General features: G+C 43.5%; 1 protein-coding gene across 1 annotated transcript; it reads left to right on the forward strand.

Moving 5' to 3' along the window:
• Positions 1 to 18,677: 18,677 nt before the first annotated feature.
• LOC140104597 (uncharacterized) lies at positions 18,678 to 23,210 on the forward strand. Its single transcript, XM_072128215.1, has 2 exons — positions 18,678 to 19,920; positions 22,245 to 23,210. The coding sequence occupies exons 1-2, from the start codon at positions 18,963 to 18,965 to the stop codon at positions 23,207 to 23,209; spliced, it is 1,923 nt and encodes a 640-aa protein (XP_071984316.1). The 5' UTR covers positions 18,678 to 18,962; the 3' UTR covers position 23,210.
• Positions 23,211 to 26,305: the final 3,095 nt, after the last annotated feature.

Here is a 26,305-nt window from a genome sequence, read left to right on the forward strand (position 1 = left end):
TTATTATTTTTCAGACAGTTTATTCTTCCTTTTACCTTTTATAGAGATTTATGTTATATCTTCCTCAGTCCAGTCCTATTTTACCCTGGAATCTGTCCTATACCTCACTGTTAGATCTACTTTTCTCTTCCTATGAAATCAGATACATATAATTTTTGATGGCAGATATATATTTTATTCCTCTCTAGTACATACATCTCCCTTCTCTCTCATCTCTTAGTTTTCCCTTCTCTGATTTTTACCTCAGGATTATCTGCTGACTGGCTCTTAGCACCTTCTGACCTGTGACAGAGTTTTTCTGAGTTTTTCATTTGTGTGTCCAGTCACGTGTTTGATGTCATTTTAGCTTACATTTGTTACATAAGTTGCCTGGAAATTTGCATTGTGCCAAAGCAAATTTATCTGAAGCTCACATCAAATTCTACTTTGTCCGAATGGCACTGCTCATCTCTACTGCACACCATGGAGGACTGAAAGCAGGGCAGGGAGGTTCTCAAGTCTGAGAACAATTACCATAAAAATACAGATATAGCCACTCTCATATAAGACCAATAAAAATAACAACTATTCTTGCCCTAAGCCCTAAACCAGATACATCCGCCGAAAAATAAAAAGTTATGCATATGAAAAGAGGTGATGCTAAAATTAACAACATTTTTGCCAAATTACTTTTTATGCACTAAAAATGGGAAAAATATATAAAAATTCCATATAAATGAGGTAATTTCGTAATCGTAACAACCCATAGAAAAAAATAATATACTATTTTTATGCTATGGTAAGCAGCCAAAAAAAAACAAATTAAAAAACTTCCTAAAAATGGATTATTTTCATTTCCTCCACCAACAAAGAGTTAATAAAATCTCACCAATTAGCTATAGATGCCCCAAAAATATGTACCAGAAAAGTGCATCTCATGCGGCAAAAAAATTAAGCCTTTATAGGTCCACATTAAAAAAAGAAAAAAATGATAGCCTCTAGAATTTGACAATGCAGATCTGCTCTGGATGGCGCTCCTTCCATTCTATGCCCGGCCATGTGGGGCACTCGGGAGAAATTAGATATCAAACTTTGTGGAGCCTTTTTTCATTTAATCCATTACAAATGTTTAATTTTCCACCCAAAGTGAGTGTATTGTCCAAAAATATTACAATCTGTAGACCACACCTCCATTTTGTTTTAACCCCTATAAAACACTTAAATGGTTAACTAACATCTTAAAAATGCTTTTTCATACATTGAGGGGTGTAATTTCCATAATGGGGTAATCTAGCTATTACTTAAACCTCTCACAATCAATTAAAAGTTGATCAGTTCTATCTAAATGTAGGTTCTGTTTAAAAGTAAAAAATAGGCTGCATACCCACTCTTTTTTATATGTTGGTGTGCAGCCTTTTTTTTTACTTTTATGCATAAAAAGGTGGAGAGTCAAACCACTGAAAAGGGCGAGCACCCAAACTAAGTTTCTTAAAGTGGTGCAGCTGTGAACTTGATTAATAAATGTAGGTTTTGGTGATTTTCCCAATAATGTAAAAAATGGCCCCCAAATTCTGAGCCTCATAACATTCTGGTAAATACATGGAATCTTAAAAAACCATGGCAACATAAAGCAGACATTTGGGAAATGTAAGTTATGAATTTATTTGGGTGCTATGACTATCTGTATCAAAAGTAGAGAATTTAGAACTTTGAAAATAAAGAATTTTTCCAAATTTTTGCCAAATTTAGTTTTTTTCATAACTAAACACAAAAGATTTAATCTAAATGTTTACACTAATTTGAAGTACAATGTGTCACAAGAAAACATTCTCAAAATCCCCTGGATATCTTATAGCGTTCCAAAGCTATAAACACTTCTGGTGACACAGGGCTGATTTGAAAAATGGGGCCGTGTCCTAGAGGCCAAAATAGGCTGAATACCGAAGGGGTTAAGCAATTCAACCTAGTGATGTAGTGACGTTTTTTTTTTAAAACAAATCAAATAATTATAAAAAATCCACGCTGCCCATATTTACCACTCCCCAAGGACCCTAGGCAATCTATCTGCATACCCTTGTGCTGAATAGGCGTATGGGCTCACACATTCTTAATAATATCTTAATATAAAATTTTTATTTTTGGTCAATGCAGTCATCTAATTAAAAATTACAATCTTTTAAAAAAGGGTCAAAATTTCTGTTTTCAATTAAACCAAGTTTTTTAAGAAACAGTCCAGTCACAGATGATTCATTTTACTTACTGTGAACTACACTGGATCTATGTGCACATAGAATAACAGTACTCTTCCCCTTCACTTACTGTGAACTACGCTTAGTTATCTGCCCTGATAAAATTGCCTGTGAAATAAATGTAAACTGGGGTCACCTTCCTCATTGGTTACTTTAACATCCACTGCTGTATTTTCTTTTACATGTTGCAATTCAAAATGAAATATATTTTGAGGTCAACTTTTTGGCTACTCTGACAGCCCCCGCACTGCATCAGTGCATCTAATGGTTTCATTATATACTTGGGCCAATCTAATATGTCATACCCAGGGATGAGAGGGAAAAGAGAAAAGAGAATGAGCCCTGAGAAATCCTGAGAGTGAGAGGAAGATGTGGACCAAGATCCTTTGTGCATCAGTTCTGGAATGTCTGGAAAATAATTTTTGTTCTTTAAAAAAAAACACTTTTTTTTCATAGTTTCTGAATTTTAAACATTATCTGTTGCGTCCAGGGAGTCCTGGTGGGGTCCTGGGTTCGAATCCCACCCAGGTCAACATCTGCAGAGTTTGCAATGTCTCTCCGTATTTGTGTTGGTTTCCTCCAGGTACTCCGGTTTCCTCCCACACTCCAAAACATACTGTTAGGTTGTTTAGATTGTGAGCCCCATTGGGACAGGGACCAATTTGACATGCTTTGTGCAGCGCTGCGTAACCTGTGTGTGCTATATAAAGAATAAAGAATTATTATTTCATCCAAACAAAGGAGTTTCGGCATGGCCTGCTGTCGTTCCCCCATGGCTGTGCTGAAACTGGTGGTGCTAGCTCTGCACTAACTGGATGAGATGGCAGAAGAGGATGAAGCCCTCAATAAGCCCTAAAAAAGCTCAATCAACAAAATAATAAAAATGTTACACTGCTTAGTACATGTCAAAGCAAATCAAGGGATTTTTCTCTTTAAATGTGTTTTTAATCTGTAGAACATGTCAGGTAAAAACGCTATATAAATGGGATATCATCATAACCGTACAGACCCATAGAACATATCTGTTAAAGCAAAATCCGCCAATGGCCGCTCCCTCCCTTCCAAGCCCCGCAGTGCACCCGTACAGCAGTTTGTGATCACATGTGGAGTATTACTGTATTCAGAAAAAACTGTGTAACAAACTATTGGGTGCGATTACTTCTTTAACCCCTTCTAAAAATAAAAGCAAAGCAAGGTTTTTTGGAAAAAGATTTTCACTTACACGATCCAATGTAAATACTTTCTATAAAATATCTGTGGTGGTAAAAAGCTCAAGATAAACCTTGACAAATAGGTTAAAAATAGGATCATTTATAGGGAGTTTCACTGTTCTTGTAGCTCAGGAACGTTTCAAATATATAATGGCACCTGGAAACGTCATCAAAATCTGCTCCCTAAAAGCTGCAATGGCTCCTTCCGTTCTGGGCTTTGCTGTAAACCCCTAAAGTAGTTTGCATTTACATGTGGGGTATTGCCATACTTGTAAGAAACTGCAAAACAAAATCTGAGCTGTGTTTTCTCATTTTATTCTGAATGAACATGTAAGTTTTAGGACTAAATAATCATTTTGCTTTCAAAATTTGAAAATTCGGAATAGAACCTCCATTTTGTTTTAATTCTTGTGAGATGCTTAAAGTGTTAACATCCTTGATAAAGGCTGTGTTGAATAGTTTAAGGGGTGCAGTTTTAAAAATGGGTCAATTTGTGGGGAGTTTCTAACAAATAGAACATTGAAAACCCTTACAAAGATGTTTTGAATACGAAATTTATCTAAAACTTTCGAAAATCACTGTTCAAAATGTAAGCCTCCTAACATCCTAATGAAATAAATTAACATATAAAAATGATGTCGGCATAAAGCTGACATATGGTTTATATTACTTACCAACCAATTTGTACAGTTAGACTAACTGTATGAAGAGTATAACATTTAAAAATTAGAAAAATAGGAACATTTTTAAAAATTTTCATCAAATTTCCATTATTCTTTACAAATAAGTGGAATATATTTCAACTAAAATATAGCATTAATGTGAAATACAACATCTGATGAAAAAACAGTAAATAAACTCGGCAAGATAAAGCGTATCAAAGTTATAACTGCATATCGTGACAAGTTTTAAGTGTGATAATGAGCTTAATCCTTAGGGGGTTAATAGTCTGGCAATAAATTACCTCTTAGAAATTATGTTTTATTGGCACTTTAAGCCAGAGTGCTGCCCAATAGAACTAATTCTATCTTTAAAGGGAAAGTGACCTTGGTTCTAAAAACCAGTATTTTATCGGTTTTATTCCAAAAGTTCATCGGCCTTAGGCAGAGCCATAACATATGCACAAAAGTTGCTTCATTTTTATGACAAGTTATAAATTTTGCATACATTTTGCTAAGGTCAATATATCCGGATCATAATAAAGTCTGTAAACTGTATTGAATTGAATGAGTCTATGAGCATTATAAAAACAACAGCAAAAATATTTCTGAGCACATTTTCCCAACAGATTTCTTTCTCTATACCAAAATCCCCTTCCCACTTTCTCTGAATAACATATACTTAACTTTAATTAACCTTATCTATTATGGGGGATATTAGTCAGGGTCTCTGCACCTCGTCAGTGGCATAGAAGCCCTGAAATTAGCCCTGAAATAATCATGAAATAATCACTTGCGATTATTTACCCCAATCCACCACCTTCACGACAGTGGGGCGTGAAGGAGCCTGAAGGGGAGGTGCGGTCGGCCGAGCAGAGGGTGCCGCCAACTGGGAGTGGGCCGGCATGATGCGTTACTGCATGTTGAAAATTCACTGTCTGCGCCCCTTTTTACGCCAGGCAGGGTTTGATGTTGAGATGTGTGCTGCGCAGGACCCCGCTGATGCAACAAGAGGCTCCACAAAAGCAGCAGTGGGGCGATCATTCGCCGGCACACGAGCACCAACGTATAATAAATATCCCCCTATGAGTCTCTATGTAATGGTAAAGTAACATTTTTTTAACATTTCAGCCCCCTCTGTGTTAACGAAGAATATATCCTTATTCTTAGCTTTCTGAAATGTGTGTTGCAATTGACAATATATTAGGAGAACCACATCAAGCAGGGATGAGCACAAGGGGGGATTTCTTATCCAAAATGTTTTCTATATGTTGCATAAAAACACAGTGGTTCGTGGTGCACAGTTTGCCCCTTAAGGAGCTACTCACGGTATAAGACCGGTCCACACAGTCTTTGAAAAAGTCCACAAAATAGAGAAAAAGATTTTCACTATGACCGGAGCTCCAAGGATTCTTCATCATACTCACAAAAATCCATTAAAAATGCGCATATCACAAATTCACATAACGGGACGCAAGGGGCGGATAGAAAGCTAGCGTCCCGTTATGTGAATTTGGGATATGCGCATTTTTATGGATTTTTGTGAGTATGATGAATTGGAATAAATTTTAACCTTGTTGGAACGTACCACACCATCTGCCTGCATATTTTCTTCCAGTTACAATATAATAAAGGAGGAGAATGAGAGTGCGATGGTGCTAGTCTGAATGGTGACATACTTTCAGCAGGAGAAATTGAAGATTGGTGCTGTTCATCGAAGTTTTAAGATAAAATAAGAGGGAGAAGAAGAATCCTTGGAGCTCCGGTCATAGTGAAAATCTTTTTCTCTATTTTGTGGACTTTTCTATATGTTGTAGCTACTCAGGTCCAATTTTCATCAAGGTTCAGGGATTCTGCAGGCTTTACATTTTTCAGTTTCTACAGCTAAACTTTGGAATATTTTTGAAATATTACAGTAGAACTCTGGGTCATCGTTCCATTGATATAGTTTTTTGCATATAATTTTTGCAGAGCAACCTTTAAAATATTAGTTTTTATTGAAGTTTTTGTGAAGTAATGTAGACAGAAAACGAAAAGGCAGCATGTACATCATTGTAAATTACTATGAAATTTATTGCGTAACCCTTTACTACCACAGCAGTTTGAGCGTGCATCTGATGTAGGTGCATGGAGAGGACTCACGGGCTGAGCACTCTCCCTAGCAAGATTTCATCTGGGACAAAAGGATGTCTTGTTTTAACCCTTTCATTACAATGTGCGATTTGCATATTGTAATTAAAGAGGAAGAAAATCCCCATATAAGGCCATAGTATATGGTAGGATCAATCAGACGACCTAGGGTTAAAGTACCATAGGTTGTCTAAAAAATAGTAAAGTAAAAATAAAAAAAAGTAAAAGAAAATTATAATAAAAAACCTAAAGATTTGAATCACCCCCCTTTCCCTAGGGGATATAAATATAAATAAACAGTAGAAATCATTTTGCCATTTTGAAAAATATAAAGAATTCTATAAAAAGTTCATACAGTCCAAAAAATGGTAGCATTGAAAATTTCATCAAAATTCCTAAAAAATGACACCACCCACAGCTCTGTAAAAATGTATAAAAAAGTTATTAGCTTCAGAAGATGGCAAAATCCCTCCAAAATTTTTTGAACAGGAGTTTTTAGTTTTTGTAAATGTAAATGAACACATTATAAAACCTATACAAATTTGCTATCTCTGTGATCACACCGACCCAAAGAATAAAGTAGACATGTCATTTGGGGCGCAAAGTGAAAGTCATAAATTCCAAGCCCACAAGAAAACAGCGCAATTGTGTTTTTTCACCATTTTCACTGCATTTGGAATTTTTTACGTGCTTGGAATATTAAATACTGTCACTTTGAAGTGCAATTTGTTACACAGAAAACAAACCCTTACAGAGCTCTTTACGTGTAAAAATAAAAAAAATCATAGATTTTTGAATTTGGGGACTGAAAATAAGAAATGAAACAACAAAATAGGGCCAGGTCATTAAGGGGTTACTGACCAGGCTAATTGTTTATTTTCCTTTTGAGTCAATGCCCCCTACAAATTCTAATTAATCTTTATTTATTATAAATGAGGTCTTGTTTTTGGTGAACAAATTGAAGTTATTAAAGGCACTGTTCGATTACACAGCCGATCATCAGCTGCTTCAGGATATGATGTCCTGCTATCTTTGTTCTAAAACTCTGCTGTAAAAAGGCAAACATCAGAAGAAGGCTCCTCAATTGCCAATGTAAAAGCCCAATAGTTACTAAACAAAAATAGTTTCTGTTAAGCCACTTGTCAGAATTAACTTCAACATAAGTATATACTACCTTTCGGGGGGCGCCGATCATTGCTATGGCAGCCCTGGGGTCCGATCGGCAGTGCCTTTAAGATGTGTCAGCCTGCACGTGCATAGGATGACACTGCTAATACCCTGCAATACATAAATATTGCAGAGTATTATCAAGAATAAGCAATCAGATGATTGCTTGTTTATGTCCCATGGGGGAACTAGTAAAACAACAGCTTACTAGTTACTACCTTGTGTGGAAACCAGCTATTGTATAAGTCCAATACTGCAATTCATGTTTTATCCTTTTGTACTGGAAAATTTTCAATAAAAATTGTTTGGAAAAAAAGTTAAATTAAAACACAAACCCCACATATATAGTATATATAGTCCGTAACAACCCGTAAATTAAAAGTAAATAATTATTGAACCTGTAAAATGAACAAGAGAAATTATAGAACAAATTGTATGGTAGGTTTTCTCTTTTTATCTTTTGAAAATATGTAAATTTTAGGGCTAAATGAACGTTTAAGCGTCAAAATCGGACCATTCTAAATTTCACCTCCATTTTCATCAAAATAAATTATCCTGACAGTAAAAAAATTAGGAAAATGTAAAGTAGACATATGGGAAATGTTATTCAGCAACTTATTGAGGTGGTAAAACTATCTGCCTGAAAACACAATGATTTCGAATTTTGAAAATGGCAATTTTAAAAAAAAAATTCATCATCAGCCAACATTTACCACTAAAATGAAGTACAACATGTGGGGAAAAAACTATCTCAGAATCACTTTGATAAGTAACAGTGTTCAAAAGTTATAACCATATAAAGCGACGCAACTCAGAATACAAAAAAAGGGGCTGAGCCTTAAGCTATAAATCGGCTGCGTCCTTAAGGGGTTAAAACTCTGAATTTCAAAAGAAATGGTATATAATGTGTTGGCACGGTATGCACAGCTTTGTGAATAAATTGCCTTTAACTTTTAACTAGGATGTATTAGCAAAATGCCACATTTAAGAAAAAGACACATCTGAGCCCCAAAATCGGCTTTGCATGGAATGTAAGTCCCAAACCTAAACCTTAAGACAATTAAATTGACTCAAAATTTAACAAGTTGTATTTTAGATAATTGTGTCACAAAATAAACTGCAGAAGAAGCCAGACACAGAATAAGGACACGTACATCCTCTATATGACACGTGGTTCCTCTATATGACACGTGTGTCCTCTGTTCATTTGGGGACACGTGTCTGATGTTCTCAGGAAGAGGTCACATCAGTGCAGAGCAAACATCTCATCATTTTATTCCTGGCAATCCAACAGTCACTTCCAAAGGTAAAGAACCCAATAATAAAATGCAAATAACAAGAGGAACAGTAAACAGTCCCCGATCTTCCACTATGTGACACCTGGTGCCTGGAGGGATCTTAGGTCAGGAAATTAACTTCCTTGGTGGAAAGTTTTTGGCTTCTTGCATCAGTCTTCGGTCTACCACAACTTTCAATCATTTCTGTCTTTAGAAGCTATTAATACAATTGAAAGATGGAGGGCAAATTTGCACTTTCATTGTAGCTTCTTATAAGGGTCCCCCAGTTTAGGAAGAAACGTGGCAGCGTGGTCAGCAGGAACTCTACAGATAATCCGCCCCTTTCCACATGTTCTACCTCTTAATGCAGTCCCAAGATACCAAGAATGTGTTGCTTTAAAATATCCCGGAGAGCAGCATTTCTTGAGTTGCAACTGCAGGATATTTCTTTGAGTCCTATCTGAACTCTTTGCTGTGATGATGGATTTGGTGCCCAAAAAGAGGTTTCTGAGTGCCACCTCATGCACCCTTGTCATAGATTTGCGACCACTGCCATATGGGGAGCTACAGGAGTTCTGCTCACTACTCCCCTACAAAACTAAAATGACCTTTTAAGGCAACTTCATATTAAATGGTGCCCCACATAAAGTAATATATTATAAATAGATTTTGATTTCTCTGGGAGACCTGCTACTTTTATATGAGAGATCACTGCTATGGATGAGATTGTTAATGTATCATTTCTCATTTTGATATTTGCAGCACACTGAATGCTATTCTAATAGCAATAGAAAAGACATTTCCACTGTATTATGGTGCAATAACAAATCTTTTTGCACAAAAACTTAAAAATTGTAATGATTCCTTAAAAGAAAACTACCAACTGTGGGTTGTTAACCACTGGTTTAGAATAATAGACAAATTATTTTTATCTTTTATTAAACTTGCCCTGTCACTACATCAGAGTAAGGAGAGCAATGGCTGACGGCTGTTATCTCCTTGTGTACTTCTCCTCAAGCTGCTATTTTGGATTTCACCTTAGTTTGGGAATATGCTGTATCTGTATTATAATCTTTCCTTTTTTTTCCCATTTTTTTATTTTTCCAATACGTAGATTCCCTTCTCTCTCATCGCTTAAGCCCGTTCCACACTTGTGAGTGTGATGCGATGAACTCTCATCACACTCGCAGCGCATTCAGCCAGGATCGCACGGCCCCGAACGCTGCACACCATGAGTGAACTGACATGCTGATTCGGCGTTCGGGCCGTGCGATCACGGCAGCATGCGCTGCGATTGTGATGCGAGTTCCTATCTCTGATTTTTACCTCAGTATTATAATATTTTAAATATTTGTTAAAAACTACCTCAGCTCACATTCCCTTTCCGCCTCTTTTCTTATTGGTCAGGACTAGTGAACATGACCTAACAAGAGTCACAGCTGTCTTCAGCCAAGCTTGGTTGCACTGTGCTCCAATTGCACAGACATAAGCACACATACACTACATATGTATAATACACGTATATAAACACTGCACCATATAAACTCTACACACACTATATACATGCTACATATACAAATTCACACACACACCCAGGGGTGGACTGGGAATTTAAAGTTGTCCTACAATAGCTACTACTACAATAGCTTCTCCGACAAACAAGAATGTAACTACTATAATACTGCCCCCTATGTACAAGAATATAACTACTATAATACTGCCCCCTATGTACAAGAATATAACTACTAAAATACTGCCCCCTATGTACAAGAATATAACTACTATAATACTGCCCCCTATGTACAAGAATATAACTACTAAAATACTTCCCCCTATGTACAAGAATATAACTACTATAATACTGCCCCCTATGTACAAGAATATAACTACTAAAATACTTCCCCCTATGTACAAGAATATAACTACTATAATACTGCCCCCTATGTACAAGAATATAACTACTATAATACTGCCCCCTATGTACAGGAATATAACTACTATAATACTGCCCCCTATGTACAAGAATATAACTACTATAATACTGCTCCCTATGTACAAGAATATAACTACTATAATACTGCCCCCTATGTACAAGAATATAACTACTATAATACTGCCCCCTATGTACAAGAATATAACTACTATAATACTGCCCCCTATGTACAGGAATATAACTACTATAATAATGCCCCCTATGTACAAGAATATAACTACTATAATACTGCCCCTATGTACAAGAATATAACTACTATAATACTGCCCCCTATGTACAAGAATATAACTACTATAATACTGCCCCTATGTTCAAGAATATAAAAACCTTTGTTTTTGTGGTAAAAGTAGGGGCATCAGCTTATATTCGGGTCAGCTTATACTCTAGTATATACAGCACATTATTTTAGTGGCCACTGCATATTGAAAATAGTTTTACAAGTTATATTTGTAGCACTCCGCTCAAATCATTCCATTTTTCTAATTGCCCTTTATGTGTCTTATATGAATTAAAACAAGACAGAGGCTCCATTTTGAATTTTCACATTTTGACTTTAAAGTTATTAATTAGCACTAAAATATATATGTTGATGTAGGATAAAAAGTAAAATCTTCTCAGATTCTTCTTACTATGGCAATAATCCCCATGTGGAATAGAAGGAGCCCTATTGAGCTTTTGGAGGGCAGATTAGGTAAAATTGGTTTTTCAGGCTTGAGGTTTGAAAAGTTCCTGAGGTTTCCCTAATGGTGGCCCCCCCCCGGGAAATGACATTTTTGAAACTACACCCCTGAAAGAATTCAGGTATGGTTATGATCAGCCTTTTGACGCCATGGGTTGTTTTTTTTTTTACAGTTTTTTGTTATGTAGTGTGAAAAATAAAATTGTGAAATGTTTCACAAATTCATCATTTATAGGACACATTTCACAGATCAGGAAAGTGAAGAAATGCGCTTTATTTTTATAGTGCTTTTTCTTCTGAGTTCAAAAATTGCCCCCAAAGTGGCATAAATATGTTCACTAAACATATGCCAGGCCTAGAAGTGAAACAGCAACCTAAGGCTTTCAAAGAACAATATTTGAGTGATGGCACTATTATGTTCTGGGGCACCCCCAACAATGATACCATTATATTTGGAATCCCTCTGTGGGAGACAAAGTTTTCTATTAAGGAGATCGCACTGGTTTTGGACGCCATCTACCAGATGTGACATTCTCATGTCACAGAAGCGAGTAAGACGTCTACTATATTCTGTAGGTGTACACAGGAGTAGTTACACACAAAGAAACGGCTCTGATGGAAGAGGAAAGATAAGTCAATGTCAGTCTCCAGGAAGATACGAAAAAAACACAGCATGGCCCGGTCATGGCCCCCAGTAGTATACAGCCAGTCCAGCCTGCCCCCAGTAGTATACAGCCAGTCCAGCCTGCCCCCAGTAGTATACAGCCAGTCCAGCCTGCCCCCAGTAGTATACAGCCAGTCCAGCCTGCCCCCAGTAGTATACAGCCAGTCCAGCCTGCCCCCAGTAGTATACAGCCAGTCCAGCCTGCCCCCAGTAGTATATAGCTAGCCCAGCCTACCCCCAGTAGTATGTAGCCAGCCCAACCTGCCCCATGTAGTATACAGCCAGCCCAGCACTAAAAAAAAACAGGAAAAAAAAAACTTATATACTCACCATCCGGCGGCCTCGATGCGCAGCACTGCTCCCACGATGTCAGCGCGGGTCCTCTTCTGTCTTCAGTAACATCCTGCAGGGCGCGGCCATGGTCTTTCCGGCCACTGCTGACGTCATTCTATGCGCCGGTCAGCAGAAAAACATGGCGGTGCCCTGCAGGATGTTACCGAAGACAGAATAAGACAGGAGACAGAAGAGGACCCGTGCTGTCATCTGGGGAGCAGCACTGCATATTGGGGCCGCCGGGGGGTGAGTATATAAGTTTTTTTTTAAGTGCTGGGCTGGCTGTATTGACTCGTGCATAAGCCGAGTTAAGTATTTTCAGCACATTTTTTTGTGCTGAAAAACTCGGCTTATACACAAGTATATATACGGTAATTATCTTACCAATTATATGGACCCCATACCAGGAAATGTTACGCTTTACAGGGGCAGTCACCCTCTTTATGAGGTCCCCGACCGAACACACAGACACAAACTTCTGGATCTGGCTCTTAAACAGACTGCACCATGGCTTCACCTGTGAGCTCTTACAAAATGAAACATTTTTCATCAAAAACATTAGATTATAGAAAAGCTCAGGACATGGCATGGAGAGACCACCCTCTTTATGAGGAAGATAAACAACGTTCCTCCTAACCAAATTGACTCTACTACCCCACAAAAAGTGGAAAAAGACGTTGGTCAGTCTGGGAAGTAAATTGTCTGGCACAGGGAACAACACACTGACATACAAGAAGATGGGGAGTAGGAAGGTTCTCACAAGGCTAATCTTCTCACTGTACGTGAGCTTCCAGTGCCCTTAGCTCCGCAACTTCCGCTCACACACGGCCAGCTTCTCATCCCAGTTTACTTTCCCTTCATCTATAGCTCCAAACACAACTCCCAGAATCTTTATCTTCTCCTCTACTGTTCTGAAGGGAAGCGAGAAGACCCCATTTCCATTACCCAGCCACAGAGCCTAGCTCTTCTCCATGTTCACGGCTGAGTTAGACACCTTGGAGAAAGCTGCTATTTCCTGCTGTAGAGCCACACAGTCATTTCTAGAAGACACAAAGACTGTCACATCATCTGCATCATAGGCACAGAACTTTACCGTCTCAACTTTACTCTGCAAATGACACTTCAGTCCTGTAAATTCCTTATTGCCAAGCAATTTTTTTAAAAAGGGGTCTAAACTAAAGACATATAGCAAGGGGCTGAGGAGGCAGCCTTGTCTCACACCCAACATGATCCGGAAAGGGTGTCCAAGGTGACCATTAACTAAAGGCTGACTCATTGCCTCCTTATTGAGGACCTGTAGCCATTGGACAAAATGTGGAGGAAGGCCATACTCCAACAGCACTTGGTACAAGTAGCCATGGTGGACTTTACTCTGGTCTATGCCAACAATGTATGCCCCAACATGATGCTGCTTGACATAGGCCACCGCTTCTCTCACCAGCAGTAATGAGTCCTCTATAGTCCGACCTCTCACACCACATGTCTTGTTATCACTCTGCCTGAAATATAAGATCTTAGCCAGGATTTTATAATCTGTATTAAGCAGAGACAACGGCCACTAGTTCTTTAAGTTTTTCAGGTCTCCCTTCTTTGCCAAGAGAACAAGTACAGAATTATACTGGGAGGGAAGAAGCTTCCCAGCACACAGACAGTCATTACAGACCAGCCATGACTAAGGGTGCGTACAGCACCTGAAACACGTAGGCTTGATCCCGCACTTTTGTAATGACCGGTGTTGCCATTGGGTTGTCATCTTTTACATTTTAATCAAAAGAGAATAAAGATTGAACAAGATTTTAAATGAGCCACGCCGGTGCCGGAGTGAATTTGTTTTTTTCCTATTACAGACCAGCGTCAGGTCCGGATCCAGCAAGTCCCTGAACTCTTTGTAGAATTCACTGGTGAGACCATGCAACCCCAGACTCTTCTTGTCTTTTAAGGAGTCAATGCTCCTCTTCACCTCCTCCTTTGTTATGGGCTCAGCCATACTATCAGCCTGCACTAGGTCTAGATTTGGCAGAGTCACACTATTCAGATAGCTCTGGATGGTATCACTGCTCATCTGAAGAGATAATAGTCTCCAATGAACTTCTGAAGACTGCTCTGCTCAGACTGCTGCAGCCCATTCTCATCTAATAAGACCGTCCCTGCTTTTACAGGCAATAAAAGGGTCTGGGTTGTGAGCCCCCCAATTATCGAACTGGCTTTCTGCTTTGAGGGATTTGAGGCGATTGTACTGCACCTGTCTCATCCTCTGCTTCATCTGATGGACAATCTCACTGTCCACGGTCTCACCACTATTCATCCTGCTGTAGAGGCGGCTGAGCTGTAGTACCCAGAATAAAGTGCTTGATTTCACCTTTCATACACTCCCTCCACTCTCCCGTACCATCAAGCATACACTGGGTGGTCTTCCGGTCATTATAGATGGTGATAAATGACTCCTTAAACTCCAGGTCCTGGAAGAGGAAGCTGTTAGCCTTCCAGTATCCCCTACCACAAACCACAGCAATCTTAAGCTCCAGGGACACACTTACCATACAATGGTCAGAGAACTCTATGGGGTTGATATTGTACTGGGTGGTTCTCATACCCCTCTTTGTGTATACCCTGTCTATACAGGTGGCATTCCCGCCCTTATGATAAGTGTAGGCCTTATGGTTACATTGTTGATTAAAAGGGTCCACTAAATGGGCCTGCTGGACTATGTTATTAAGGAAGGTCTCATCATATCTCAAGCTCTTGTGACTACTGGAGCGATCTAAGTTACAGGAGACGCTATTAAAGTCACCACACATCATAAACACTTTAGATGTAAAGCACTATGGCTTGATACTCTGAAACAACTACCTTCTCTCCTTCCTAGTCTGAGGAGCATATACATTAACAACTCTATAATGTACATTGTCCAAGATAAAGTCCAGCATTAGGCAGCGGCCGGGGCAGATCTCCAGGACTCGCTCCACCTGAATGTCCATATCATTGAAGAGAACTCCCACACCATCATTCCTTTCTTGACCAAAGGACCAGAAGGATGGCCCGTGTCTCCAGTCTCTCTTGGCTGCATACACCTTGGTATTACTCTTCAGGTAAGTCCTGTAAGAAGATGTCAGACCTCTCCTCAGCCAGACGCTGGTAGATGGCCTGCCGCCGGCTACTGGTCCTTACATTGTTCAAATTGATAGAGCTGATCCTCAGCTGCATTACTTAGGTGTTTTCAGCTTTTTCCTCCTCCCGCTTCTGTGACCATTAGTTCCCCATCTTTTGGTGGAAATTGGGGGATCAGGTTCATCTTCCTGAAGTTCCTCATCAGAGATGAGTGGAGGGGTTTGATCCATCGCTGTGGTCTTCTCTTCCTCTCCCAGTGCACTATAACGCCCGGATGTTATGGCCAGCACTGGCGCCTCTACTGGTTTATCCAGCGTGGTGACTTTCCTAGAGGGATGGGCAACGGCATTATTCCTCTTCACACTCTGGAAGCCTTCCTCATCCACACTGGTTCCTGCCCCCGGATCAGTGGTCTTAGTAGAGGTGCTGGGCAGCTGCTTGGATCCCTCATGGACAGAGGACTTAGATGTTTTAGTTGTGGTAGGAACTGACGTTCCAGTGACTGCCGATACCTGTGGTGCAGCCTCTACAGATGAGACACCAGCCTCTATTGCAAGGGTTCTGGGCACTTTGCTCTTAGAACTGGATGTAATTTCTGTGATTGCTGGTACTTGTAGTGCCGCCTCCACCAATGGTACTCTTTACAGCAGGAGTTTTGGACACTTTCCGATTGGCACGATGAGTCTCTTCAGTGGCTGGTGAGACTTGTGGTGCAGTAATTATAGATGATACATCAGTCTCTCCTGCAGGATCACTACACTCGTGGCTGGGACCTGCACTGGTGTCACTGGTTCTTGGTGCAGCCTTTGCCTCCTCACTGGTCTGTGAAGACTCATTATTGTGTTGAGCCTGTGGACACTCACGGAACGTGTTCCCAGACTGGGAGCACAGGTTACAGACAACCTGTCCTGTACATTCCTTCTTCATATGTCCCAGTTGTCCACATAAGGATCACTTCATACGGGAACAGTTTATAGCAACGTGGCTGCCCACAGTAGAAGCATATCCCTCTCTCTGATCCTAGATAGAAAGAATGAGGCAGATGTCTAGTAACACTATTGTGGTGCAGCAGGGTGATCCTCACAGTGTAGCCTCCATTCCAGAGATCCTCCTCATCATAGATCTTGACTGGGTTACTCCTCACCATACACAGTCTACTCAGCCAGAGCTCCAGATCCGCCAGAGCCACCACCTCATACTGGAGTAAGATGGTGGCCGTTATCACCTCTGGTTTGGACAGTGGGATCACCTGCAGATGTTCCCAGATCTCATTATTTTTGGTGTCGTTATGGATGCCTCAGAACAAGTCCAGATTGTACTATAATTTGAAGTTGATATCAAATATCCTGCTTGAGGGAACATGGATCAGGGCATAGATGTCATACGCATCAAACCCCATTAAGTCCTTCAGTAGATCTCTTCCAATGTAGAGGGGACGTCCTGTTCTAAGCCGGTGTATCTAATCCTCACAGCGTTCTTCCTCTGTGGCGGGGGGTTAGCCGGCCTGGTGACATTGGAGAAGAGTCTCCTCTGCTGGGGCTGCTCAGCTGATGGTTCAGTGCTGGGCCTCTCCCCAGATGATTGCTCTGCAGAGACACCTGATGCTGTGCAGCCTGCTCCCCACTCACTGATGCTGTGCACAGATGAGGGTTCTGTACAGTGCCCACTCCTGACTGCTGTGCAGCCTGCTCTCCACTCACTGGAGCTGTGCACAGCTGAGGGTTTGGTACAGTGTCCACTCCTAACTACTGTGCCACCTGCTCTCCACTCACTGGAGCTGTGCACAGCTGAGGGTTTGGTACAGTGTCTACTCCTAACTACTGTGCCACCTGCTCTCCACTCACTGGAGCTGTGCACAGCTGAGGGTTTGGTACAGTGTCCACTCCTGACTACTGTTCCACATGCTCTCCACTCACTGGAGCTGTGTACAGCTGAGGGTTTGGCACAGTGTTCGCTGCAGTCTGTGAAGATGGCTGTTGTGATAATGATGTTTCACTCACAGCACTGAGCGAGATCTCACTAACAAAGTCTGTACAAGGGGAACTCTCCGGGTCACACATAGGAGATCCATTCCCCTCAGCCATAGTGCACACAGAGTCTGCTGGAGTTAACCTTGTTTTACCAGGATCACATGCAGTGTCCATCTTTACACATACAGGGTTTCCCTGCTCCACAATGTTGTACACAGTCTCATAATCAATGTCCTTCACTCCAATAATGTCCTTCCTGTGTACAGTCTGAGCTCTGGCCGCTCTCTACTTCTCCATTGCCCAACTTTCTACTTTAGGTACAGGCTTTGTATCTGGATTCAGTCTCTCTTTTTAATAAAGTCAATTCACGTGTCAGGTTATCCAAGCGCTCACATTTTATCAACTTTTCTTTTGGGTCAGTCTTCTATGGCCCCAAATCAATTAGAGAAGGGGCCAGGGACTGAAGGGGATTTAGGGTTAAAAATTTGAATGGAAATTGGCGGTGGCCCCCCCCCTTACCCTGGGCGGTCATCAAGGGGTGGGCAACCAGCCCAAGGGCCCTCCCAGGGCATATAAAAGCAATGAGGACACGTAGGGGGGCCTCTTACCTTCTGCCCTCAAGGACCGAGAGGTGTGAAGTCTGAGACCCCCCTACGTGTGCAGTCTCTTACCTGCCATGGAGAACATCCTGGAAGCCCAAGTCCTGGAGAGGGTGAAGAAAGATGGTAGTGCCTGGCTGGATGCCCTCCTGCTCCGCAACGCTGCTGCTGCAGACCGGGCACAGCCTCTGGATCCCGCTCCTTCCAGCCACGTGCCACCCGGGACCACCGCCTCGGCCTCCGGAGCTTCTGGCCTCGGCCTTCAGCAGGCCGCAACGAGGAACCAGCAGCGATCCAATGACACCGGTATGTTGGGCTCCCACCAGACCGCATCCCCTCCTCGGCGCCAGGCCGCATCCCCTCCTCGGCACCAGGCCGCATCCCCTCCTCGGCACCAGGCCGCATCCCCTCCTCGGCACCAGGCCGCATCCCCTCCTCGGCACCAGGCCGCATCCCCTCCTCGGCACCAGGCCGCATCCCCTCCTCGGCACCAGGCCGCATCCCCTCCTCGGCACCAGGCCGCATCCCCTCCTCGGCACCAGGCCGCATCCCCGCACTTGCGCAAGGCCCCGCCCCCGCCACGTCACCAGGCCCCGCCCCCGCCGCGTCACCAGGCCCCGCCCCCGCCGCGTCACCAGGCCCCGCCCCCGCCGCGGGACCAGGCCGCAACCCCGACCCGCCGCCAGTCCGAGTCCCCACCGCGGCCCCATACCTCAGCCCCGGCTCAGCAGGTCGGGGCCGCAAGCCCCCAAGCCCAGCCATCAGCGGTGAGGGGGAGGCCCGTGCGCCGCATCCGCCCGCCGGATCGCCTAAGCCCCAGCTCCCCAAGCCTTGGTAGGCGGCGCGGTGCGGCCCGGAAGAAGGCCGCGGCCTCCCCACCACGTGGCCCCTCCAAGAAGGGACGACGAGGGACCGATCAGCAGGGGACCTTCAATCAAGATCCTATGGAGGGAGTCCAGCGTGGGTCAAGGCCCGACGCTTCTCTGCAGCAGGGTAAGCTGCACTCTAACGTGCAGGCCCAAATTTTATCCTCTTCCCTGCCTTTTTGCACCAGGTCACCTATGGATTCCCCTCCCCCCCTGCTGTTTAGCCCCCAGTCACCCCCCCATGTGCGTAAAGCACGCCGCTATCAGGCCTCTTATCCTTTGTCATCCCCTCCCCCCCTGTCCCCTTTATTTTCACAGCCCACTTTTGTCCCGGTCCAATATTCTGCTCCCAGCTCCCCTTCTCAGAGAGGTAGCAGATCTCCCAATGCCACATTGCAGACAGTAGATGTCGCCATCAGCCCCCCGCACACTTCATCCCGCAGGGAAGATGAACGCAGGACCCCATTGCATGCTCAGCGCCGCTCCAGCCGCAAAGATAACTATAGGTCTTCTGTGCACTCCCAGCGCCGTCAAAGTCACAGGGATTTTCAGGGGCTCTACCACAGTCAAGCGTTTGATTCTGGCTCTGAGTTTTCTCGTGCAGGTTACATCCGCCAGGATTCACACCGAAGTCGCCAGACCCGCCGTTACAGCGCCTCCTCATCTGGTTCAAGTGGCCGCGCTGCGGCGTGCTTTCCCGAAGGTTCCCGCCATAGAGGTCGCCATCACTTCCAGGAATCTTCCCGCCACCGTTCAAGCTCACGCCATAGAGATCATCACCAGGAATCTTCTCGTCACCGGTCACATCATTCCAAATACGTCAGAGCGTCCCGCAGTAGCTCCAGGAGAAGGTCGCCACAACAACATCAGCAGCCTTCACGCAGTCATCAGCAATCTACCGGTAGATCATCGCACCGCGAATCCAGCAAGGGATCACCACAGCCGCATCAGCCAGAAGCACCTCAACAGCCTGCCTCTCAAGACCAACCTCAGACTCTGCTCGCCAACCCATCATCTCATCCTACAGCAGCAAACGGTGAGTTCGGTGGTCTCCCCTCATGGGCGGCCATTACCTCCCCACACAACACCAACAACGCTGACATCATCACATCCCTGAAGGCATTTATCTCACAATTAGAGGGCTCTCAACACACTCAAGGGGGGGGGGTGGTATCTCAGGTAGACGCTAGCCTAGGCTCAGGTACCGCATTCAGGGACACCATGTTTTGCGGAGTCGCCCCTTTAGGCACTTCTGTTTCGGAGGACCTAAAGAATAAAATCTTTAGGGGCGAATACGTAGACATATGGTCCCTACTGAATGTCGACCACATTTCGGTCGATAAAGAGAGAACATACGAGAAGGGTTCTGAAAAGAAATTGAAAGTTTCTAAAACTTTCCACAATTGGCTGCAGGCTTTCGCAGTTTTAGGATCCCTTATAACACAAAAGTCACCGTCTTCTGCCCCTGACCTTTTTGTTTATTTAGTCACCATCCTAAACGCCTTTAAGCTTCACGGGGGCAGTGCATGGTGGATGTACGACGAGGAATTTCGTCGTAGCCTCCCCCTCAATCCTACTGTAGGTTGGGCCTCTAAGGCCACGGATGTCTGGATCCAACTCATCCTTGCGCAACGGTCGCAGCGCTCCTTTCCTGGCCCTTCCGCAGGGGCGCCCCACCAGCACGCCTCTGCGGCCCACAAGCCAACAGGAGCATGTTGGCTCTACAATGAGGGCCACTGCAGGTTCTACACTTCGTGTAAATTTAGACACGAGTGTTCAATTTGCGGGGGAAATCATACGGCCTTGCGCTGCTATCGCCGGAACAAGCAAAATACCGTCGGTAACGCACAACCCACGAACGCCAGTGAACGCCAGCAGGTTAAGCCCCTGGCTAAACCTTTACCCCAAGACGCAGGAAGCAAAGCTTCTTGATTCAGGTTTTCGTTTCGGTTTCTTCATCCCCCATCACCCCTCCTCAGCCTTATTCAAATGTAACAATCTAATATCAGTCAGGGAAAATCCTTTATTAGCTCTAGAGAAAGTCCACAAAGAAGTCCAATTAGGCAGGATGGCTGGTCCCTTTGCAGAACCTCCCTTTACTAACCTCAGGGTTTCCCCCTTGGGCTTGGTTCCCAAAAAGGAATCCAACAAATTCAGGCTGATCCATCATCTTTCATTCCCCAAGGGTTCATCCGTTAACGATGCCATATCAAAGGATGACGCCGCTGTGTCGTATGTCTCTTTTGATCGGGCCGTTAACTTGGTGAGGCAAGCAGGCCCAGGAGCCTTGCTAGCAAAATCTGATATTGAATCTGCTTTCCGGTTACTCCCAGTCCATCCCGCCTGTTTCCATCTATTGGGGTGTTTCTTGGAGGGTTACTACTATTTCGACATGTGCCTCCCTATGGGCTGCTCCATATCGTGTTACTATTTTGAAGTTTTCAGCACGTTTCTGGAGTGGCTCATTGGTTATGAGACAGGTATTTTTTCAATGACCCATTACTTGGACGATTTTTTGTTTGTCGGGCAGAGGGATTCCGATACTTGCTCTTTCCTCTTGCGTAGTTTTATATCACTTATGGAGTACATTGGGGTCCCTTTGTCTGCCGACAAGACTGTCGGTCCGGTTTCTAAGCTATCATTCTTAGGTATTGAGCTTGACACATCTACCATGACTTTTAGTTTGCCAGAGGAAAAAATTTCCCGCCTACGCCAGGAAATTGATCGTATGCTCAGTAAAAAGAAAGCCACCCTCCACCAGTTTCAGGTCCTACTGGGCTTGCTCAATTTTGCATGCAAAGTCATTCCCATGGGACGCGCTTTCTCACGCCGCCTTTCGTTAGCCACTAAAGGTACACTTCATCATAGTCATTTCATTAGAGTAACCAGCCCCCTGAGACAGGATTTGGAAATTTGGCAGATATTTTTACAGGATTTCAATGGTTCTGGTATCCTCCAGGATGCAGAGACAGATAGTTGTTCCTTGAAGTTATCTATTGCTGCCTCCGCTAATGGAGGTTTTGCTACCATATGGCGTGATAGCTGGTGCAGGGGCGATTGGCCATCTTCATGGCAGAAAATGGGATTGCTTTCTAATGGCCCCTCTTATGGCTTTTTTCTTTAGTCGTGGCTCTTGAAATTTGGGGTCCTAATTTAGCCAACACCAGAATTAGGTTATGGTCATCCGAGGCCTCTCTGGTACATGTCATCAATAGTCTCTCCTCCTCATCATATCCCGTACTCGCGCTGCTACGTCACCTAGTTTTGCGCTGCCTTCAATCTAACATTTGGCTTCGTGCTAGGCATGTCCCTGAATTTTCGAACGACATGGCTAATGCCTTGTCTCGTTCACGATTTCAGGCGTTCAAAGAACTTCACGGGTCAGCGGACGAGTCCGGGATTGTATGCCCCCAATTCTTATGGAGCCTGGTAGAGAACAGTTCGCACACTTGATAAGGACTTCCATATCGTCAGCTACATGGCAGAAGTATTCCGTGTCTTGGTCACATTGGCTTTTATTCTCCGGCGGTACACTACCCGCGGAGAGGTCCCAACTTCTAGATAATTCTTTAAATTGGCTATTGCAAATTAGGCGACAGGGCGCATCATTTAATAAGGCAAAGAGTAGTTTGGCCGGCTTGTCCTTTATGCTAAAATTACATAATCGTCCCGATATAACCAAAGATTTCATCTTTAAACAAATCCTAAAAGGCTGGAAACGTGAAAAAGTTTCGCATGATTCCCGGAGACCAGTGTCCCTTCCCCTATTCGGTCGTTTAATCTCTATTTTAGACATTGTCTGCTCAGATGCCTTCGAGGCGTCATTATTCAAAGCGGCGTTTTCTATCGCCTTTTTCGGGGCCTTGCGGATAGGTGAGTTAGTCCCACTCAGTGCTACTAGGCCCGGGGGCTTACTCAGCCGCGACGTAATCGTAAAACAGGATTCCGTTAAGGTCTGTATTCGTCGCTCCAAAACTGATTTTTTCGGCAGGGGTACGTGGTTCTCCATTCTACCTTTGGGCGCCGATCCGTGCCCGGTTACCATGATTAACAGTTACGAACGTGGCCGCCCGGCGGGTAATAATTTCCTCGTTCACATCTCCGGTACTCCGCTATCCCGTTTTCAATTCGGCGCAGTTTTTAAAAAATCACTACTGTATTTAGGTTTAAACCCAAAAGAGTTTGGAACTCATTCCTTCCGCATTGGCGCTGCAACTACAGCACACTCATGCGGAATGAGCGAGGAATCCATAAAAAGGCTGGGCAGGTGGAAATCTGATTGTTTTAAGTCTTACATCCGCCCAGACCTCGATCCTTTACTGTAGATGTTCCCAAATCTTACATTTATTATTATTATTATTATTATTATTATTATTATTCAAAAAAAAAAAAAAAAAAAAAAAAAATTTGTCTCGTAATGTTTCAGGCCCTCAAAAGCAAGTATGGATCATCGGTCATTCCTTCATTCATTGGGCCGAGCGGAGAGCTGCTGTCCGCCCTTGCGGCCTTAATTTAGGTCTTCAGGAAGCACGAGTACACTGGCGTGGCGTTCGCGGCATGCGGTGGACCCAAGTTTTGCCGGAGGTAGTGCAGGTCAGCCGGGGCTGCCAAGAGGATGTAATCGTTATTGTCCATGCGGGGGGCAATGACTTGGGTCGGGTAAAATTAGGAGAGCTCATTACCCTGATCAAGGAAGACTTTGCCCGTTTTCCCAACTTCTTTAACTCCATAACCTTAGCCTGGTCGGAGATTATCCCCCGCTGTAACTGGAAGGGCGCGCGGGATTACGATGCCATCGAGCGGGCGCGCAAGATTCTAAATATGCGGGTTTCTAAGCACGTCACTTCCCTGGGTGGTGTAGTCATTCGCCACACTGAGCTGGAAGGGGATAATAGGCACCTGCTTATCGGTGATGGAGTCCATTTGAACCCAATTGGGTTAGATATTTTCTTGGTGGGTCTGCAGGATTTGGCTGAGAGGGCCATCGCTTTAGGCAATGTGGGGGGTCGCAGCCGGTGCTAGGCGCTTATTGGCTGCTCCGTGGCGGAGTTAGTCTTGCCTAAGGCGAAAGGAAAGTTGCCCACGTGTCGGCTGTCGTTCTGCAGCCGCCATTCGGGCGAAGGTTGGTTTTTCAAGAATTGAAAGGATTGATGTTTGTTTACAATTTAAGTTGCACTTTAATTAAAATGTTAAATACGTTTTTATGGTTAATAAATTAATGCTGTGGCCTACCCACTTCCCAACACAAGAAAAGAGGTTTCATTCATTATTTACGATTTTGGTTTTATTGGTTACCCAAAGGGGGTCAATAGCCAAGGTTTGGCTTAGTTCACAAATACCTGCAGTCTCTATGGCCCCAAATCAATTAGAGAAGGGGCCAGGGACTGAAGGGGATTTAGGGTTAAAAATTTGAATGGAAATTGGCGGTGGCCCCCCCCCTTACCCTGGGCGGTCATCAAGGGGTGGGCAACCAGCCCAAGGGCCCTCCCAGGGCATATAAAAGCAATGAGGACACGTAGGGGGGCCTCTAACCTTCTGCCCTCAAGGACCGAGAGGTGTGAAGTCTCCCTCCCACCCTGCCCTCAGGTTAACTACAAACCTTTTTTTAGGTATCTTCTCGTTTCTGGCTGTTTCCCTCTGTTTTCTTGCAGATGTCACAGCATCGGCGGAGTTAGTCTTGCCTAAGGCGAAAGGAAAGTTGCCCACGTGTCGGCTGTCGTTCTGCAGCCGCCATTCGGGCGAAGGTTGGTTTTTCAAGAATTGAAAGGACTGATGTTTGTTTACAATTTAAGTTGCACTTTAATTAAAATGTTAAATACGTTTTTATGGTTAATAAATTAATGCTGTGGCCTACCCACTTCCCAACACAAGAAAAGAGGTTTCATTCATTATTTACGATTTTGGTTTTATTGGTTACCCAAAGGGGGTCAATAGCCAAGGTTTGGCTTAGTTCACAAATACCTGCAGTCCATTCTTAATATCATCTCTTAATCTGCTTATTTGCATCTCCATCTTAAATACAACCTTCTTAGAAACACTTGAGCTCAATCCAGAAACACCACAAACTTCACTTGACTCACCAGCCACCATTACATCTCCTCCATGATCTCCATGCTGCAGGCCGCACTCCAGGCTCTGGGCTTTCCCAGGATCCTCAGCCCAGCTACCCTCTCCTCCTCCTGGGTCAGAGGCCATGCCTCCACCCTGCAGGGAGCTCACACAGACACGTCTATCCTCTCCTATGGACAAGAATAGAACTACAATAATACTACTATAAAACTGCCCCCTATGTACAAGAATATACCAACTATAATACTGCCCCCCATGTACAAGAATATAACTACTATAATACTGCCCCCTATGTAAAAGAATATACAGAGAACATAAACGCACTTCACAGGAGGGGTCAGAGCAGGCTACACCTGCTGAGGAGGCTGACGGCATTCGGAGTGCGGGGGGCTCTTCTTAAGACCTTCTTCAACTCTGTAGTGGCATCAGCCATCTTCTTTGGTGTAGTCTGTTGGGGTAGCAGCATCTCAGCTAGGGAGAGGAGCAGACTGGACAAACTGATTAGGAAAGCCAGTTCTGTCCTGGGGGGTCCTCTTGACACAGTGCAGGTGGTAGCTGAGAGGAGGACACTGTGTAAGTTGAAGTCTATTCTGGAGAATAGATCCCATCCCTTGCATGACACTGTGGTGGCACTGGGGAGCACTTTCAGTGACCGGCTGCTTCACCCCAAATGTGAAAGGGAGCGTTATCGTAAGTCATTCCTCCCCGCTGCCATCAGGCTGTTCAACAAACAAGGCCCAAACAGAAGTAACCTGCGCCCCCCACCTAACCAGTCCCTGTAAGTCCCACCCATAGACTAAACATCAAACTGCCGATCATTGCTTGTCTCTTTTTTGTCTTTTTATCCCCCATTTCTTTTTGTTCATTTATCCCTAAAATTATTGTTGTCATATAACTACTATAATATTGCCCTCTATGTACAAGAATATAACTACTATAATACTGCCCCCTATGTACAAGAATATAACTACTATAATACTGCCCCCTATGTACAAGAATATAACCACTATAATACTGTTCCTATGTACAAGAATATAACTACTATAATACTGCCTCCTATGTACAAGAATATAACTACTATAATACTGCCCCCTATGTACAAGAATATAACTACTATACTACTGCCCCCTATGAACAAGAATATAACTACTATAATACTGCCCCCAAGTACAGGAATTGTAGTAATTATATTCCCCCAAGTACAGGAATATAACTACTATAATATTGCCCCCTATGTACAAGAAAATAATTACTACAATACTGACCCCTATGTACAAGAATATAACTACTATAATACTGCCCCCTATGTACAAGAATATAACTACTACAATACTGACCCCTATGTACAAGAA

Source organism: Engystomops pustulosus, chromosome 10 (genome assembly GCF_040894005.1).
Source record: "Engystomops pustulosus chromosome 10, aEngPut4.maternal, whole genome shotgun sequence".
In the NCBI taxonomy this organism is placed as follows: domain Eukaryota; kingdom Metazoa; phylum Chordata; class Amphibia; order Anura; family Leptodactylidae; genus Engystomops; species Engystomops pustulosus.

Bases quoted from the DNA above. Each gene is read 5' to 3' on its own strand.
- LOC140104597 (XM_072128215.1), top strand. From the start codon at position 18,963: ATGGAGGGAGTCCAGCGTGGGTCAAGGCCCGACGCTTCTCTGCAGCAG. The intron at 19,921-22,244 runs GTGAGTTCGGTG...TCACGATTTCAG, and splicing joins TCATCCTACAGCAGCAAACG to GCGTTCAAAGAACTTCACGG.